Genomic DNA, 20870 nt, shown 5'->3' on the forward strand with positions numbered 1-20870 from the left:
TCCCATTTACCATTGCAACAAAAAGAATAAAATACCTAGGAATAAACCTACCTAAGGTGACAAAAGACCTGTATGCAGAAAACTATAAGGCACTGATGAAAGAAATTAAATATGATACAAACAGATGGAAAGATATACCATGTTCTTGGATTGGAAGAATCAACATTGTGAAAATGGCTATACTACCCAAAGCAATCTACAGATTCAATGCAATCCCTATCAAACTACCACTGGCATTTTTCACAGAACTAGAATAAAAAATTTCACAATTTGTATAGAAACAGAAAAGACCCCGAATAGCCAAAGCAATCTTGAGAAAGAAAAACAAAGCTGGAGGAATCAGGCCACCGGACTTCAGACTACACTACAAAGCTACAGTAATCAAGACAATACAGTACTGGCACAGAAACAGAAATACCGACCCATGGAACAGGATAGAAAGCTCAGAGATAAAGCCACACACATATGGTCAACTTATTTTTGATAAAGGAGGCAAGAATATACAATGGAGAAAAGACAGCCTCTTCAATAAGTGATACTGGGAAAACTGGGCAGCTACATGTAAAAGAATGAAACTAGAACACTTCCTAACACGATACACAAAAATAAACTCAAAATGGGGGCTTCCCTGTGGCGCAGTGGTTGAGAGTCCGCCTGCCGATGCAGGGGACTTGGGTTCGTGTCCCGGTCCGGGAAGATCCCACATGCCGCAGAGCGGCTGGGGCCGTGAGCCATGGCCGCTGAGCCTGTGTGTCCGGAGCCTGTGCTCCGCAACAGGAGAGGCCACAACAGTGAGAGGCCCGCGTACCACAAAATAAATAAATAAATAAATAAATAAAAATAATTTTAAAAAAACCTCAAAATGGATTAAAGACCTTAATGTAAGGCCAGACACTATCAAACTCTTAGAGAAAAACATAGGCAGAACACTCTATGACATAAATCACAGCAAGATCCTTTTTGACCCACCTCCTAGAGAAATGGAAATAAAAACAAAAATAAACAAATGGGACCTAATGAAACTTCAAAGCTTTTGCACAGCAAAGGAAACCATAAACAAGACGAAAAGACAACCCTCAGAATGGGAGAAATTATTTGCAGATGAAGCAACTGACAAAGGATTAATCTCCAAAATTTACAAGCAGCTCATGCAGCTCAATATCAAAAAAACAAACAACCCAATCCAAAAATGGGCAGAAGACCTAAATAGACATTTCTCCAAAGAAGATATACAGATTGCCAACAAACAAATGAAAGAATGCTCAACATCACTAATCAGTAGAGAAATGCAAATCAAAACTACAATAAAGTATACCTCACACTGGTCAGAATGACCATCATCAAAAAATCTACAAACCATAAATGCTGGAGAGGGTGTGGAGAAAAGGGAACCCTCTTGCACTGTTGGTGGGAATGTAAATTGATACAGCCACTGTGGAGAACAGTATGGCGGTTCCTTAAAAAATTAAAAATAGAACTACCATATGACCCAGCAATCCCACTACTGGGCATATACCCTGAGAAAACCATAATTCAAAAAATCATGTACCACAATGTTCACTGCAGCTCTATTTACAATAGCCAGAACATGGAAGCCACCTAAGTGTTCATCAACAGATGAATGGATAAAGAAGATGTGGCACATATATACAAATGGAATATTACTCAACCATAAAAAGAAACGAAATTGAGTTATTTGTAGTGAGGTGGATGGACCTAGAGTCTGTCATACAGAGTGAAGTCAGTCAGAAAGAGAAAAACAAATACCGTACACTAACACATATATATGGAATCTAAAAAAAAACAAAGAGGTTCTGAAGAGCCTAGGGGCAGGACAGGAATAAAGATGCAGAGGTAGAAAATGGACTTGAGGACAAGGGGAGGGGGAAGGGTAAGCTGGGACGAAGTGAGAGAGTGGCATGGACTTATATAAACTACCAAATGTAAAACAGATAGCTTGGGAAGCAGCCACAAAGCACAGGGAGATCAGCTCAGTGCTTTGTGACCACCTAGAGGGGTGGGATAGGGAGGATGAGAAGGAGACGCAAGAGGGAGGGGATATGGGGATATATGTACATGTATAGCTGATTCACTTTGTTATAAAGCAGAAACTAATACACCACTGGAAAGCAATTATACTCCAATAAAGATGTTTAAAAAAAATGAAGAGCAACAATAAGTGTTGGCAATAATGGGGAGAAACTGGAACCTACATACACTGCTGTTGGGAATGTAAAGTGATGCAGCCACTTTGGAAAATGGTTTGGTGGTTTCTCAAAATATTAAGCATAAAGCTACCATGTGACCCAGCAATTCCACTCAAGAGAAATGATATCATATACTCATCCAAATGATTTCACAAATGTTGATAGTAGCATTAATCATAATAGCCAAGAGGTAGAAATAATCCAAACATCCATCAACTGCTAAATGGATAAATAAAACGTTGGATATCTATACAATAGAATACTAGTTGGATATAAAAGAAATGAAGTATTGATACATGCTACAACTTGTATGAACCTCAAAAACGTTGTGCTAAATGAAAGAAGCCTGACACAAAAGCCCATATGTTGTATGACTGCATTTATATGAAATATTCCAGAAGAGGCAAATCTATAGAGAGCAGTTTAGTGCTTACCTAGAACTCGGGGTGGAAACAGGAAGGGATTGGTAATGGGTACTGGGTTTCACTTTGGGGTGATATAATGCTCTCAAATTAGATTGTGGTGATGCTTCCACAGCTCTGTGAATATACTAAAAACCACGAAACAGTATACTTTAAGTGACTGATTTTTATGGTATGTAAAATGTATCTCAATAAAGTTGTTTTTTAAAACCTGCTCCATTTTCTCATTCCCAACTTTACTTTTTATGATTCACCAACATAAACCTTCTAATCTGTCCATCCGGTGTCCAGTGAAAACCCCACACTCATTTTAGTTACTTGACTCTGCTCACATTCCTCCCCTACCTGAAGTACTCTCCCTAGGGTACAGTTAAGTCACATACTTATTTTGAAGATGTTTCTGACCAAGTCAATCCTCATAGACCTAATTACCCTCTAGATTTCATAACACTTATAACTTGTAACACTGTAACTTCAAGTATATACATAAAACAGTTTCACCTTATTTCCTATCAACGTCTAGATTTTGCCACAATCCCTAATTCTTGCCTTTAATCTCTTTTATCTTCTCAGAGACAAACTAGTTACTCCAGAATCATAAAGATCAAACATAACTGTGGAACTCAGCTAGGGCTCTAAGACAAAAAGGAAAAGGTGTACAACCAAAGAATACTGTAGCATAAGTAACATCAACAGTGAATGAAAAGCATGCTCCTTCCTCTCTTATGCCCTGCCAACTCACCAGCTTCACCAACCAGAACCCTGAGTACATCTTTGTATCCCCTTAACAGCACAGAATCTTGAACACAGATGGTACCAAAGGTCTGCTGAATAACAAATTAATGCTTTTGAATGCAACTTCCTACATGTGTATTCAGGAGTCCCCAAACCTTAGCAAATACCTGAAATCTTAAAGCAGGAAATGGGAATGAGGAAAAACAAAACTAAAATGATGGGACATGCATTTACTTCTCGACAGTGTATTATGTTCTTACTGTGCATTTCAAGGTGGCATCTTACTGCTGTCCTCAAACCTGAGTATGTACCAGGCATCCTTATCTTTAAGTAGTTACTGGACTTCATTGTTATCAGAGCAAAAAAGAGCACTATTAAGAGAAGCAAGGACTTAGATGTGACACTTCACTTCCTCCTAACAGTAGGGTGCCAAGACTCAAACCCCTATGCCTCTACATGCAGTCCGGAAGAAATCCACACAATGAAGCTTGGAAGTGTAGAGATGTGTGAGGTGGGAATAAGGAGGAGCACTGCTTTCAGAGGAGAGTGTGTTGGTAGGCAGAAGACAAATCTTAGGAGCTGAACTGCTGAAAGCAACAAAGACAGTGGGCTCATAAAACAAAAGCCACAGACCGCTGAAACCTGTGCTAGACCCTGAATGCAGGAGCCTAGTATCAATGAATTCAAGAGCACCTTTCTGACACTCTGAATAGACAAAGCCTAATTCCACTACATAAAATTCCTCAACCTGGCCCTGGAGTACTATGAACATAGAACACTTCTTATTTGTTTAGCTTCAGAAATACATTTTCGGACTTACCTCGTGGCACAATGGTTAAGGATCCACCTGCCAATGCAGGGGACACAGGTGTGAGCCCTGGTCCGGGAAGATCCCACATGCCGTGGAGCAGCTAAGCCCATGTGCCATAACTACTGAGCCTGCGAGTCACAACTACTCAGCCCACGTACCACAGCTACCGAAGCCCGCACGCCTAGAGCCCATGCTCCACAGCAAGAGACGCCACTGCAACGAGTAGCCCCCACTTGCCTGCAACTAGAGAAAGCCCGTGTGCAGTCACTTAGACCCAACACAGCCAAAAATAAATAAATAAAATTTAAAAAGCCCCGATTTAAAAAAAAAAATACATCTTCCTCCTTTCTCTGTATTTATTCTTATTTGGTAATTTACCTTGTGTTGTTTAGTGTCCAAAATGCACATATTGTAATCATTCAGACTTGCTTAGGGGATTTCTCTGGTGGTAAAGCAGTTAGCTCCAAATTTATAATTATTTAAGTTTGTTACAGATTTTTTTTACTTGTTTAACTTGGGTCTCTTTAATAATTCCCTTTATATTTGTAAAAACTCCTTTAGATTATACATTTCCTTCTCTATCATTTACTTTTTAATATTTGGTAGTTTAGATTAAGGGATCATGAAATGTATTTAAGGTGGGTAATTCTTCTTCACTTCAATATTCAGATGACTATTAAGGTGCAAAGAGAAAATTAACAACATAAATGGCTAAAAGAGAATGTTTTCTTCAATTTACATATTGTTATTTTATCATCTGCTGCCTTCTTTGAACTCATATACAGATGCTAACACTCCTACTTTAAATGTTCAACCAAGCGTTTTTATTCTGCTTTTTGCAGAAGGCTATCATCTAGATTTCTTCAAACCACATATGAAGAAAGACAGCATTTGATTATTATTTTGAATAATGATTTTGACACATCAGGATAACTTCTCCCAGTGAATATGCTGTTCAATAATATGAAGAGAAAGCATCATTATCAAGAGTCAGAATATACTGAACCAGAGAGAGTAGTTTTGTACAGGTCTTGTCATTTGATGAAATCACCCAAATATATAAAGAATCTTGATTTCTCAGAGATACAGAAATCAGTAAATAAATGAAAGAAATACAAAAAGCACCACTCATCAACATACATTTCTCTTTGTACCTTATACTACTGGTCAATGATTTTAAACAGGCTGTCTAATTGGTAAATGAAAGGCTTTCAATTGCCGACATGTAAGAAAAACTGGTAACTTTTAAATTTCCTGCAACAAGAGAAGGCTGACAATATGTGGTGCATAGCAGGAGCTCAAAGAATAATTGCTGAACAAAGAATTAAAATAAAAGCCTTCATGAGGTATACAGACTAAATAATTTCTTATGAAAAATATATTTTCTAAAGACTCTGAAAAAGAAAATATTCACATGTATGCTTTTCTATTTTAGTTCCATCTCTTAAAATAAGTTACACCCAAAAATGTAACTTGGGGGTTGAATTTGCAGAAAAGATCTCTTAGAATTTTTATTAATTTCTTCAAATTTCTCTAGTTCACCAATTCACAGTTATAAAAAAGGCAACTAGAGTACTAAATTAAAAATCCACTCCTTTCAGTCACAACGTAGGTAATACAGCTGGTTGGACAGAAAATTAGAGAAGTGTGAATTTTCTATGCACGTTTTTTAAGGATTATTATCAACAAAGTTTCATGTTCTATCCACATAACTCTCATTAAATTTAAAGCAAACCCTCAAATGAAAAATATCAGAGAGCAATATATCCTCCAAGATGGGAAGCACAGCTTACCGTAACTTGAAAAAGTTCTCCAGCCCCCTCACAGTCATTGGATGTGATTACTGGAGTATGAATATGCACAAAGCCACTGTCCTGGAAGAAAAAGAGAAACCACTTTTCTCAGTATATTTGTATGTGAAACACTTCCAAGAACATACACTTCATTATATGATTCAAATAGCACTAAGAGAATGCCATATCAAATCCCTCCTTAATCCCCAAAATAAAACTATTAAAATATCAAATGGAGAGTTTACTATGCACAAAGAATTTTAAATCAGAACTGACTTAGACAATATCTAGTCCAATCTCCTCACTGGAAAGACAAGGAAATTGAGGCCCAGAGAGATTTAATGAGAGGTCAAAATCATACAACGCGTCAGAGTCAGAGCCGGGACTAGAACCTAGGTGCTCAGGATCTCTCTCTGGTGCCATTTCTTCTTCCCACTTTTCCAACATACTAATAGTGATTTAACACACACGCACACACACGCACACTCACTCAGGGCTAATGCATAATGATGTTGCCCACACTGCTAAGGGAATAAAATGATCAATATTAAGTTGTTATTTTGGAATGAGACCCTCAATTGTAACAAACCACCAAAAAGGAGATAAATTAAGGTTGACAATCAGGGACCGCAGAAATAAACAGCAAAAAGGCAGGAATGATTTTTAGGAAGTCTGTCATTAAACTGATGGCACAGTGCACCGCACATGGCACAGGCAGTGCACTTCCTTTGCCTCAAGGAAGATTGTGAGCAGCAAACCCATCCATTACTAAGGCACCCAACTGCAATCCTTCTGCTCTAAAGTCTGAGACTATTTCCATTAGTGAACCACAAAAGCTGTTGCTAGTAAAACTGAAATAACCCAGCAACTTCAAGGTTATGCTTCTTTCACTTTGACTATGGATGTAGGCGAAAGGTTACAGAGAGCATAAATGCTGCAGGGTGGGGGTGGAGGCAGCTAAAGTGAATTTATTCTGCAAAGGCATAAGAGTATGTGTTCAATGTAAACATTTTGTTCTTGACATCAATACAATAAGTTCATATATATCCATCTAATCTCTGCTAAATTCTGCCAGTACCTACTGGTGGAATGTAAAATATGTCAGTGTATTACCAGGGGCCTCCCAAATTTACCCCTTCCTTCCTAAAAAGGTTGAATTCAAGTATTCTGGCTATGATACAAAGTATCCAGCCAACAACTTGCCTTATGATGTAGACTGATTAAATTTTCAAGCTATAAATTAGGAGTCTCAGTAAGTGTTCAAATATGTACTTAATCTGGGAACAACGTGTGGTGAGGTGCTGCACAGAGCACATTATAGAGAACAAATGAAATAGAATCAATAACATTACTGCATAAAATTTTTATCTCCTAGAAGCCAAGAATTATGGACATGAATCATTTATTCCACATAAGGCAACCATGAGCATGAGTGCAGTAAACAAAGAAAGGAAGTGAAAAATCCAAAGGAAACAAGGGTGGCGAGAGGGAGGAGAAAATTTAACGGCTAAATATAATTGCCTAAGTTAGAACTGGTCAACTGCCACAAGGAACAATGCTGTAAACCTTATGAAAATAACTGTATGGGATTTTTTTTTTAATCACTCAAATAGTGGGAATTATTCTCAATTCTCAAATAATGCTAAACCTTTCAAAAGGCATCAACGGCTTTTTAAGCCTTAACAGTGCTAGCAAGGCTTATCATATCAAAGTCTATATCATTACCACCAAAAGTTATACAGGAGAGGGTACAAAGGAACAACAAAGACGAGAACAAAGTCCACAAAAGAGAAAGTGGATAGAGAAGTAGGAAAATAAATAGCAGGAGTACTCTCAGAGGCTGCCTCCAGTGGGGTTCCACTGTCAGGTACTTATCCTATCCCACAGCAAAGGGGTTCCTAACAAGAGAGATGAAGGCCAGAGAAGGGGTCAAAAATTTTGGCCCAATTATTCAGATCCCACCCATCACCTCTAAATATCTAAGTATTTTGATAGATACACATTGCTATAACCAGATATTTATAAGGCAATGAATGAGTATCTGAAAATTACAAAATTCATGTACTAAGGACCATACACATCACTCAAAGAGTCATGGACTATATTTTTCTTTAACACACACAAAATAAATATTATTTAATCAGACTCAACAAAAAAGAAACATGACAGCAATTGCTAGCCACAGACACACCACTGGCGACAAAAAGTGACAGCAAGAGACCAAAAAAACAAAACAAAAACCAAAAAAACACCCCATAAAAAGCAGTCACAGGAACTCAAAGACACAGCAGTCTAGGGTCATTCAACGCAGGGTCAAAGAACACTCCTCACCATGACAGGCTTTGAAGGCACTGCCATACTGAGAAGAGAACAATCTGATACTCAGAGGAAGAACCTCAACTCACCAGGAAAGGGCAAACTCTTTTCTGTTGGCTCACTTCAGGAAGCCAGGGAAGTATGTAATACATTTTAGGATAACTGCCACTGGAAATTAGAAAAAAAATTGGTGCCTAAAGAGATAATCCTATTATTTGAGAAACTCAGCTCTTGTAAATAACTCATTTTTTGAGAATTCTAGATAGTCATGTTTTAGTACTCAGCAAATGTGTCAATTTTATAAGCAAAGCAAGTTATACACTAAACATTTTTGATACTCAAACCAAAAAACTCTAGATCCTTAAAGTATCCTAACTAAAAGGTTTGTGCTCAAGTTTCTTTTTCCCTATATTTTCAAGGTCTGAAATTTTTGAAAATTTTACATTTTAGTTCTTAACATGTTTTAGGGAGCCTAAAGTAACAAACATAGAAACAGTACCAAATATAGGATAATATATAAATAATATTTAATATGTCCTATAGTACTCCCATTATTTCTTTAAACAATTCAATCCTGTCACATACACAAGTGGGTGACATCTTAGAAGGAGGTATCAGGATTATATTTTCCAGAGCTTTACAATTAAAAAGTGAATTTATAAGACTCAAAAGTACCTACCTTTATAACCATCACCAACAGTGCTAAAATTCATTATTTTCAACCACCTAAAATATTTTTTAAATTTTACCTTACTTTGCTTATTCTTTGATTTCAGAGTTTTCTAGTGTTTTTTATTATTTTAAAATTATTTACATACCTGTGAAAACTTCAAGTAATAAGAAATGTATAAATTAGGTAAAACCCACTTGTTAATGGATTGCCAATACCACCACCTACTGGCCAGAAATCCATAAAATTTTCAGAATTAAAGCAGATCCACTGACTTTATCAGCTGTTAAAGCCATATAGGGAAAAAAGATTTTTACATCTGAACAAATTTTCTGTTTGTATGGTTCAAGCACTATTGAAAAGCCATATGGATGGGACTTCCCTGGTGGCGCAGTGGTAAAGAGCCCACCTGCCAATGCAGGGGACACGGGTTCAAGTCCAGGAAGATCCCACATGCCGCGGTGCAACTAAGCCCGTGTGCCAACTACTGAGCCTGTGCTCTACAGCCCTCGGGCCACAACTACAGAAGCCTGCGCGCCTAGAGCCCGTGCTCTGCAACAGGAGAAGTCACTGCAATGAGAAGCCAATGCACCACAATGAAGAGTAGCCCCCTGCTCACCGCAACTAGAGAAAGCCCATGGGCAGCAACGAAGACCCAACACAGCCAAAAATAAATAAATAAATTTATTTTAAAAAAAAGCCATATGGAAGATGCATAAGAAAGTTTATGAGAGCATATGTAAACACACCCTTTCACACTATAATGGGATGACACTGTATAATGTGATTTATTTTTCTTTGTTTATTCTTATGCTTTAAAGCCATGATGTTCTTTAGCTGTCACATCAAAAATTACCTCTTAAGGAGCTTTTCAAAGAGCAAGAACTTCCTTCGTGTGCCATGGCAGGGCTGGGCCTGCATGAATTTGGATGCTGTCCAAGGGAAGGGTACGCTGTCAGACAATCTTTGCAAGTGAGCTGGATCTGGAGAAGTGGATTAGGAAGAGTTCCAAAACTACATGGAATAATACTGAACTTTATCCATTGGGTCACTCTTGCTTTTGGAGCCCTTCCATCCACCACATGGAAGGAGGGTCCGTTCACTTCATCAACTTACAAACTACATTCCACTGTGGCTTTCCCGGGTTGGGGGAAATGGCTGAAAAGCAAAGCTAAATGAGACAAAATGTCTTTAGGCATTAGATCAATCTACTTGATCAACACCAATAATTTTTTAAAATTAGTGCTTACTGTATATAAAATGTCTGCGACTAAAATGTAGAAATAGGAACTAGATTTACCCTCCCATTTGAAACAACAACAAAAAAACAAAAACAGGGCTTCCCTGGTGGCGCAGTGGTTGAGAGTCCACCTGCCGGTGCAGGGGACACGGGTTCGTGCCCCGGTCTGGGAGGATCCCGCATGCCGCGGAGCGGCTGGGCCCGTGAGCCATGGCCGCTGAGCCTGCGCGTCCGGAGCCTATGCTCCGCAGCAGGAGAGGCCATGACAGTGAGAGGCCCGCGTACCGCAAAAAAAAAAAAAAAAAAATCCACAAGCAAACCACATGAAATACTGGTTTTCAAGACACTGGATATCAGACAACAAAGGATAGTGATCCCTGAGAGATAGGAAACAAACACAGTGAACCCTACCAGCAGCCCAGCTTACTACCTTGAGATTTTCCAGGCCACAGCAGGAAGAAGGGAGAAATAAAGTGGAGCCCAGCAGGCTCCCTGAGTTGAGGAGACCAAAGTGGCTAGAACTGACAGGACAGAGTACCAGAGAGCAGACAGTTGTCCAACAACTCCAGAGATGTACAGGGAGTCACCCTGGAGTATTAGGTGGAGGAATGATCAGCACATGCAAGTGAGGAAACTATCCAAGGCCAGGGAAAGAACCATCCACAACGATTAGAGGAAACAGCGCCTGGTGCTCGTATGTGGCTGGAAACAATGCCTGCTCCCACAAACCAGGCTGGAAAATCTTGTAATTCACAAGGCACTACGAAGAATACTCAGGAAGGCTTTGCCTCAGTAGTGGGGAATAATCAGACCCAGACTGAGCACTGCTCCAGATTTACTTAACAAATCATAAAAGCAAGACCCTTCCAGTAACTTAACTACATACCAAAACAAAGCTTAAGAAGCTTTATAAATATCCAGCACCCAACAAGGTAAAATTAACAAGGTCTGGCACCTAATCAAAGATTAGCAGATATACGAAGAAGCAGGAAAACATAACCTATAATGAAGAGACTAATCAATCAATTAAAACTGACTTATAGCTGACACGTTAGAAGGACGTAAAAAGTTACTAAACAGCTATGAAAACTACAGTTTTAACTAAAACTGTATTGCATATGTTCAAAAAAGTTAAGTAGAGACATGGAAGACACTAAAAAAAAAAGGCCCAAATCAAACACTTAGATATGAAGCCTTTCACTTAGATATGGGGTGAAAAATGCACTGGATAGGAATAAGAAATTAGGCACTGCAGAAGAGAAGATTGGTAAGCTTGAAGACATAGTAATAGAAACTATCCAAAAGAAACACGCTGGAAAAAAAAGATTTTTTAAAAAGAAAAGAACATCTGAGAGCTATTGGGATATGATCAAGTGGCCTAATATATGGGTAACTGAAGTCCCCAAAGGAGAGAGGTAACATAAAAATATTTGATGAAATAATGACTGAAAAACTTGGTGAAAATTAAAATGCATAGATCCAAGAAATTCAATGAACTCCAAATACAAGAAACATAAAGAAAACTCTGCCAAGGCACACATAAATCAAATCACTCAAAACCAGTGATAAACAGAAAATTTAAAATCAGCCAAAGAAAAAAGTACCACACAATAAAGGGTGCTTGGAATAAATAACCTGAAGAACTTTCAGGATAATACTCCAGTATTACAATTATTCAACTTCTTCACAAGAAAGAACACCTAGAAGCAAAGCTCCTTACCTTAAAGAAAGAATGGATAGCAGCTGTGGCTTCACTGCGAACCCTCAGTATAGAACCCAGAACATTAGTCCTACACCTAAGGTGAGGGTATTGTCTCAGATACTCCAGAGGATGCCTCTCTTTATATTTAAAAGGGAAAGCCTGACAATAAAAGGAAAAACAAGTTAGAAGCTAAAAGAAATACAGTTTTATAAAATCAGTTTACAGGGCATTTGTTAAATAGTAATGCTTTAGAATAAAACTAAGACGCTTTTGTTCCTTATTTCTTAACATAACTGAACATGGTCCACATTAATTCTAACAAGTTAGAACAGTGAGTGAAATCAGAAAGATGTGGGTTTAAATTCAGCTCTACTACTTATTAGCTTTGTAACCTTGGGCAAAGTTACTTATTATCACCAAGGCTAATCTGTTATTTATCAAATTTCTATCGGTTAGCTATCAATCACTACTTACAAATAGAGAGATTAGGATATAGTTACCCAAAACACTCCACTGTTTGGCACACATGAGTTTAGAATATTGTAGATATTAAACAGTATGTTTTCTACAGCTGTATACACACAGCTGGTATTGAATTTTAAAATTGCCCAAATGTCTTGAAAGTCTACAAGCGCTCATAATCAATTAGCACTATTTATCACCATTTATCAACATGTGCTGCTGTTTCAGAACATGAGCGAGGGTCAACAGCTTTGTATCATCTGGACGAGCAATGTATATTCATAACAATTTTAAAGGAAATTATGACTCTACCTAGAAAAATTTCCCTGCCCCCACTCATTTTACAAGATTGAGAAGATAGGATAAAAGTTTCAGACCAAAACCAAAGTTTCAATAAAAAAGATAACAGAGAAGCTAAGTAAAAGAACTCTAAAACAGGCTACCAACATAGCTATCTATTCCTTTTAGGCCTTGTGCACACATTAATTTATGTCATATAGAAATACGTCCCATACCTACGAAAGTGACAATATGATCACATTAATAGGAATCTGGGGACTGTTAGCAGGTTCAGAATTCCCTAATGCTGAATACTTAAAAATGACACTGAAATGAGGGGGAAGAGTAGTGGAAAGCATCAATACCCACCAAGGGAAAACAATTTAAGAAGAGTAAAACACATGGCAAATTTTAAATAATCAAACATCCCTCTAAAAAAGCAAAAATAAAAATGGTTAACATTTCAATTATCCAAAAGAACTAAAAATGAATTTGAAATAAAATGATGCTATTTCCCTATATTCCTCATTTTTTGTTCATTAAATACTTGAAGATGAGTGTAGCTAAACCACAGGGGGTTAAAATGGCTAGCACATAAACTTCAGCTGTGCCACTAATCAGCAATATAACCTAATGCAAGCCATTCTACCTGATTGGGTCTCATTTTCTCCAAATAGAAACTGGATTGATAATCTATGGTTTTATTCCCTCTAACCTGTTTATCAGGCTATACATAAAAAGCTACTAACAGAAGAGTCTTGCAAAAACAGGAATAAACATGTCTTAATGTAGAATTTCTTATCTTTGTTCAGCCTAAGCATCCCCACAGTCCAGCACCATCCAACAGAATTTTCTGTGATAAACGGAAATGATCTGTACCTGTGCAATGCAGTACGGTAGCTGCTAGCTACATGTGATCACTGAGCACTTGAAATGTGGCTAATGTCACTGAGGAACTGAATTTTTAATTTAATTTTAACTGATTTAATATTAAATAGCCATGGGTGGCTAGTGGCTATTGCACCAGATGGTACAGTTCTAGATCATGCAAAAGTAATTTCTAGGCAGAGCTTTCCTAAGAACGTGGTTTGCCCTGGTATGTCTTTGTCACTGCAGCTGACTAGGCATGCTTGTAAAGTGGCAAATCTCAACAGTGACAGGCACCACAGAGATACACAGAGTATTATCACTTAGCTCTCACTCCTAAGGCTCCAGCCGTCTACATAAATACTTTTTGCTACTCTTTCTACATTCCTCAGTCTATAGCCTGTTCCAATTACCTAGAAGTCACAATCGAAAAGTTCCAAGTGCCATCTTCCCAATAATCATACTTAAAACGTTGCTAATGTTTTAAATTAAGCCTTAACGGCCTCCATAATCGTGTCACAACACATACCTTGGCATCACAATTTCCAACAACTTCAATTTTTTCTGCCTTCAGTTCTACATTTTGCCTTTTGGACAAACTTTTTACCAGGTGCCCTTGAACTTCCACGGAACTCCCAAAGGCCAGTTCTCTATAATAACAAAACAACAGCATAAACAAGATCTTACATGTAGCCCTCATATTAATACCAACCTTGCTCTCAAAACATTAAACTATTATTTATTTATTTATTTGGCTGCACCAGGTCTTAGTTGCGGCATGCGGGATCTAATTCCCTGACCAGGGATCAAATCCAGGCCCCCTGCATTAGGAGCATGGAGTCTTAACCACTGGACCACCAGGGAAGTCCCTAAACCATTTAACGATAGAAGATTTTACCTTTAATTGGGTTAAGAGCTGCACATAGTTGAGAGAGAAGCAAAGGATAGGTGGGGGATATTGTCATGTGAAGATGTTAGAGAGAGGAGAGAAGGATCTTGATTCTAAGTATTTGGACTTGAGCCTCAAAGCTATGAAAAGAAGATTTGTTTAGAAAGATCACTGAGGGGGCGATATGAACACTTAGATTAGGGAAATGGGGAACAGAGGAGATGAAAAAAATTCAAAGTACTCTTTAAAACAAACAAACAAACAAACAAACAAAACCTCACCTACTGTCAAAGCTTGAATCTGCTACAACCTGAAGGCTTTCCAAAGATGACCCATCATTTACATGCAGGAACAAGACTTCCTTCTGGGATCGGACTGAACGAATCCATCCCTTATGAGAAATATTTCTAAATGTGAGTTTAAAATACAAACATTTTATATTTTCATTACACATACACACAGAGGACTAAATGAAAAAAAATAAGTCTTCATAATCCCGCCTGAACAAATCAATTGCTTTTAGTTTACCAATATGCATATATAATTTTATATGGTCCTCATCACAGTGAAATACAGCTTTGGCATTCCACCTTTTTTGCTGTTGTCGTTTTGTTAATAAAGCTCATCATTCTGAATAAGATGTCCCAAATCCCGTTAGGTTGATGAGCCTAATTCACATAACCAATCCCCCTAATATTCCAGGTTTTCTTCCTGCCCCTGCCCCTCTCCCCCACCATTACACGTAATAGGGTACACATTTTGGTTCCTTTCTCCTTTTATATCAAATTCCCAGAAGGGAGATTATGTAGTTATAGACTAGAAACATCTTTATGGGGTTTTCTTTTTTACAAAGTATCATACTAAAAGAGTTCTCAAGAAACTTATTATGATCATATTAAGTAGCACATAAACTTTCAAAGACACTCTGAATTTAAATGACAGGTATGCATGAGTACAAATGAGATGTCTTCAAGTAGAACACTAAAAACAGCTCTCTCACAGATGACAACCTCTATGCTAGTTAAATTTAACTAGCATAGAGGTTGAGAGAATATTCTAGCAGCCTCTGAACAACTGTGAACAGTTGATGTTGTTTGGTTAACCACCAAATGTGCTTGGGAAAAGTGAGATAATCCTACTTAGAAAAACTGTACTGATCCTGACTTTCTTTGTATCCCCACCACACCCTAATAGACACTGTTATTAAAGCCCTTCTATTACTTATTTGCATGTCCATAATATTTTGTGGATTTAGGAATCACATTTTTAGTTGCATTGAAGGCTATTGTCAGGCACACAGTAGAAAATCCATGAATATATCCAGTGGAAGCATATCTATCATGTACTGAACATCTACTATGTAACAAACATTTTAATTACTACGTTCTTCATATACTGTTTCACCTCCTCCTCACAACAGCAATGTGGATTATCATTATTCCCGTTTTACAAGTGAAGAATTAAGGCTCAGAGAAGTTAAATAACCTGCCTGAGGCCACACTGCTGGTAAACGGCAGAGCCTGAATTTAAACCTAAGTCTACTAGGAAGTGCTTGATCTTTCTCCAGGGCTACGCTGAATAAAGCGTAAATTGCCTCAGTCTCACATACAAGGCCCTTCATAAATTGAACACGCCCAATCCAAAGCACCAATGTCTTGCTTTTTACTTGTTAGTAAAAGTTAACATTTATGGAGCACTGTTTAATGTACTTCTGTCCTAAGCTCTTTTTAAGTATTTTTCTACTTAATCCTCACAAGAACTATCACTTTAGAGATGAAACATATTTAGAGAAGTTAGGATAACCTTGTTAAATACTCAAGGTTACCAAGTAGTACAGGTGGAATTCAAACACAGAACTCAGTTCAAAGTTCATGTTCTTGTCAACAAGCTCTTCTGAAATGATATTTCCACCCTATCCCTGGTTCCTGTGCCTGAGGAACACATCCTTCTGGACTCAGCTGAAATGTCACCTCACGCAAGAAGTCTTCTTTGACCTCCTCACACTGTTAAGAACTTCCCTCTCTGTATTCTCAAAGTTTTCTATTTATACCACTAATACTTATCACATTGCTGTCATTTCTTGTCTTATCCATCAGACCAGGACTGTCTGACAAAAATATGTGAGCCACATATGTAATTTTACTTGTTTAGTGGTTACATAAGAAATGGGTTAAATTAATTTTAATAGTATATCTTATTGAACCCAAAATATATATCAACATGTAATCAATATTAAAAATACTGAGATAGTTTGCATTCTTTTGTTCTTCAAAATTAGTGTCTATTTTACAATTACAGTACCACTCAATTCAGATACTTCTAAATTACACTGCACAGCACTAAAGTGAAAGCCTCTAACCTAGCGAGTATGTTCCATTCTTTTCATCTTTGAATCCTCTCTAGACTAGCACACAAAGGTATTAATGTATGTCGAATTAATAGATTAATGCAGGAAAAAGTTTTGATTTGGATAATAGAAAGAATATGAAACCCAAAGAAATGCAAAGAGGGGGAAATTGGTCATACTGCTAAAAATCAAGGATATGTGAGGACAGCAAAAATAACTGCATCAGTGTGTTTCAGCAACCTAGTAAGTCAAACCTCCTTGCTTGGTCTGCTCCTTTAAGGAGGTACCTTCTGTGTGGAGCCGCTGCAAATATTATTATTAACAAGAGAAATGATAGCAACTAACATTTATTCATGGTGGGCCACTGCTCTAAATGTTTTGTAACTAATATTCAGGACTCTGTGAGGTAAGGACTATTATCTCCATTCTCGTAAGAGGGAACTGAGGTTTAGAGCACGTTAAGTGACACGCCCGTAATTAACAAGCTACTAAGCGGCAGAGATTTAAACCGAGGCAGCTTGACTCCAGAACTCTTTCAGACTGCTACACTCCACTCGTTCTCCTAATTTATTAACATAAGTTTTATGCAAAGCCCCATTTTAGGCACTGAGGTGGTTAAAAGTTCAATAAAAGGTATGGTTTAGTTGAACAAATATTTACCGCCAGCTATGTGTGACTATCAAGACGGGTAAGACATAGTTCCTGCACTCAAGGAGCTATATAACTGTGGACACACGTTATGAGGGACAAAAGAAAAGGGGCTCGTTCATTTTGCTGTATGATTAACAAGTTTACGGGTAATAACCTGTATCATGAAAGCAAAGTTCCAGCACTTTCCAGGCAAAACTAACGGTAACCAATGAGAGGAGAAAAACGTGGACCCACACGATTGTCTACATTTTCTAACTTTGCCCTGCCGGTCGTTCTGTCCGACCCGACAGCACAAGGATAGCCTAGACGTGGACGTGCCATATCAGTCAACGAAAAAGACAAACCCACCGCCTTCCGATACACTAACCTGGACCTTAACGCGCTCCCCACTTGCGTTCTGGGCCCCGAGAGCGTCCCGCACGCTCAGTTTGGCTGAAGGTTTGTGCCTTGGGCAGGGAGCCGAGGAACAGGAGCGCAGGGCTCGGAGCAGGCGCAGGGCTCGGAGCAGGCACCGGGCTCCGAACATAGCGCGGCCGCCCCAGGCCCTTCTCGGGACCAGCCCTGATCCCAGCGCGTGCGGACCCTGCCTACGGGAACCCTCTCTTCTCCTCGCCTCTTCCGGGCCGCAGCCCTGCCCTCAGGCACTCCAGAGTCCCCCGCTGGCTCCCTTCTCCTTCACGGGCCCCAACTCGTGGAGAAGCTCTGCTTTCCCCCACCCCGAAAGGGCGGAAAGGACACAAGACGTTCAGCGGCGAACGGCCAAAGAGAAAGCGCACGCCTTGAGCTCCCGGGACACCCCACAACCCCGCGTGGCTTCTAAACTCACGCGCTTCCTCCTAGCTGAAACACGCGCGGCACCCACCCCTACGTCACCACGCCAACGCTAACGTCATCACGCTACGAGGAAGTTCAGACGGAGCATGCGTACTTGTGACTCCATGCAAAGAGGCGGCGAAGCGGAGGAAGGGGCGGGGTCAGGAGCTGAGATGGGGCGGAGTTAAGACGCTAGGGTTGTAGAGGTTAGCGTTGAAGGAACTAGGTAACCCGCTTGGGGCGAGGTATAAGAGTCTTCATTTCTAAAGCTTCCGGGTGATGCTGAGGACCGCAAAGTGAAGGGCGAGGAGTGACTGATGCAGAAGGAAAGCGGACCAGAAGGAGACTTGATTGTTGAGAGGATTAGTGTGAGGGGATCAGTATTTTCGGAGTTCTGAGCCCCTGCTAAAGTCACAGTTGGGTGGTATCAGACATCTAAACAGACAATTGAATAAAAGAGTGATCAGTTCCCTGACACAGCCTAAGCGTGGGATGCCAAAGATGGCTTGGTACAGAAGGTAACCCTTTGACAGGTAAGAGTAAGTGAAGAGACTTGGAACGGGGTAGTCAGAGAAAGCTTGACAGTGTGAAGCTGTTGGAGAGACAGTGGAGGAATTGCTGGGCATTGCCTGCCAGAATCTTTGAGCCTCTCTGTTTCCTTTTCCAACACAGTTATCTGCGTTTATTTGACCTGGAAACAATGACCCCTTCATGTATTAGACGACCTTTTTTTTTTTTTTGCGGTACGCAGGCCTTACTGTTGTGGCCTCTCCCGTTGCAGAGCACAGGCTCCGGACGCGCAGGCTCAGCGGGCATGGCTCACGGGCCTAGCCGCTCCGCGGCATGTGGGATCTTCCCGGACCGGGGCACGAACCCGTGTCCGCTGCACCGGCAGGCGAACTCTCAACCACGGCGCCACCAGGGAAGCCCTAGACCACCTTTTAAATGTATCAAAAATAATTTTTTTTTCTGTAACTCATTGATACTCATGAACTAGTTTTCTATCTGATTAAAAGAAAGAAGGGCTAGTTACTTAAAGTTGCACTATTATTATGCCCATTTTACAGATAAGAGAACTTAGGCACAGAAAAGTTAAATGACTTGCTCAAGGATATACATTCTATAAATGTGAGATTTAAACCTGGAAATCTTGGCTCCATCCACTAAACTGTCATGCTATACAGTCTCTCCAAGGTGGGAAATAAAACCATTGTCCCTTCCATCAAGGAACTCATGGTCTAGACATGGAGACTGGCAAGAAAACAGAGAATTGTAATATAAACTAATAAGTACCAATATAAATGTATAAGCCAGGTGAAGTGGTAGCCTACAAAAGGAAATAAGCTAAGTTTTGGAGGAGGATCAGCATTTTGCCAGGTTGGGATGTAGGAAAGTGTTTCCTGCCAGAAGGTAGCCAAGAACACTTGCCAGGAGGGCAAAAAGCCTGGAAGAATTGTAAAACTGTTCTCAAAACAGACTAGAAAATAGCACCCATGAAAATACAAAGTTCTTGGACACTTCCTGAACCTTGAGAACAGAAATATGGAAGCTTGAAGCTAAGTGCCTTCTGAATTATGTAGCTATGGGCCTTAAAAAAAAAAAGTATGTCTTTGGTATTGGTTGCAAAATCTGGGGAACAAGACAATCTGGCGTACATACCAATGATATGTATCCCAGTTCAAATCTCCTCTTTGACTATGCTACCTTGTCCAAGGGACCACAAATAGTGACCAGTTGGCTCACTTCCTACCCAGGCCGTCTGTTTGTCTTGCCTTCTTTCTTTACCTGGTCCTCCCCAGTATGCATCTTAAGAACTGAAGTCTGAGTCTCAGAGAGTGAGGATCCTGACTTCTTTTACCCTGTCACCTACTACTTGTTTAAGTCAGAGTGTTGCTTTCTGAGCAGGGGACCACTGGCCAGTAGTATGATGAAGGCAAGGGAAACCAGTGGGTGAAACTGAAAACTAGCGATAGTTCATTTAAAATGTAGATCACTGAAAGTTGACTACAGTATTTGTGTGTCTGGTGCTAAGTTCAAGCCACTCTTCGTACTGTATCAAATCATATCATCTTCTTATTTATTTCTATTTTCAGTGTTGGAGTGACACTTCCCCTTTTGGATTCATCAACTTCCAGACAGTTGCCAGAGTGATCTTTCTAAAATGAATATATTACTGCTGGTAATAATGATGGCTAGTGCCACAGAATCCTTACTATGTTCCAGGATTAATATGTTAATATTAATGTATACTGTTAATATATTCTTCACATATTCACTCATTTAATCCTCATAACAGCCCTCTGAAGCAGGGGTAGTAACATCATCCCGTTTTCAAAGGAGAAACTGAAACTCAGAGAGGTTTCATAATTTGTACCAAGTTACACTGGCAGTTTGGCACTAGAGTCCATTCTCTTACCCATTCGTAATCCAGTGATCAAGCAACCCTTCAGTTGTTCTCCCTACAACATAAAGAGGACTTGCTTTCTTTAGCATGCATACCAGGCTCTCCATGATCCATGGAGTTCCCTGAAGGGCCCTGAAGTGAGGAACAGAAGTGAGGAACAGAAGTGAAACATCCTTCCTGTTACCTTTTGATACTGCAGGTGTGTGCAATGAACACTGTCAGCATTACTTGTCAGCTTTGGGGAAGGTTTTAACCAGGCTCG

At 39.4% G+C, this 20870-nt stretch overlaps 1 protein-coding gene across 6 annotated transcripts in view; it reads right to left on the reverse strand.

Moving 5' to 3' along the window:
- NARS2 (asparaginyl-tRNA synthetase 2, mitochondrial) overlaps window positions 1-18261 on the reverse strand; it is a 148170-nt gene extending 129909 nt beyond the window's left edge. For 5 of the 6 annotated variants that reach the window (XR_010946214.1, XR_010946213.1, XM_067750493.1 and 2 more), the window contains exons 1-5: window positions 17759-18261; window positions 14675-14784; window positions 14034-14154; window positions 11915-12055; window positions 5969-6049 (exon numbers count right to left, since the gene is read on the reverse strand). Coding sequence is in view for 4 of the 6 variants with exons in the window: in XM_067750493.1 (XP_067606594.1) it covers window positions 5969-6049; window positions 11915-12055; window positions 14034-14154; window positions 14675-14784; window positions 17759-17917 (612 nt within the window). In the remaining 2 variants the exon portion in view is untranslated. The remainder of the gene's footprint in view (window positions 1-5968; window positions 6050-11914; window positions 12056-14033; window positions 14155-14674; window positions 14785-17758) is intronic. The other variant, XM_067750492.1, reaches the window with a different exon arrangement.
- Between the last annotated feature and the right edge of the window lie 2609 nt (window positions 18262-20870).

The sequence above is a fragment of the Pseudorca crassidens genome, chromosome 9, assembly GCF_039906515.1.
Source record: "Pseudorca crassidens isolate mPseCra1 chromosome 9, mPseCra1.hap1, whole genome shotgun sequence".
Taxonomy (NCBI): Eukaryota; Metazoa; Chordata; class Mammalia; order Artiodactyla; family Delphinidae; genus Pseudorca; species Pseudorca crassidens.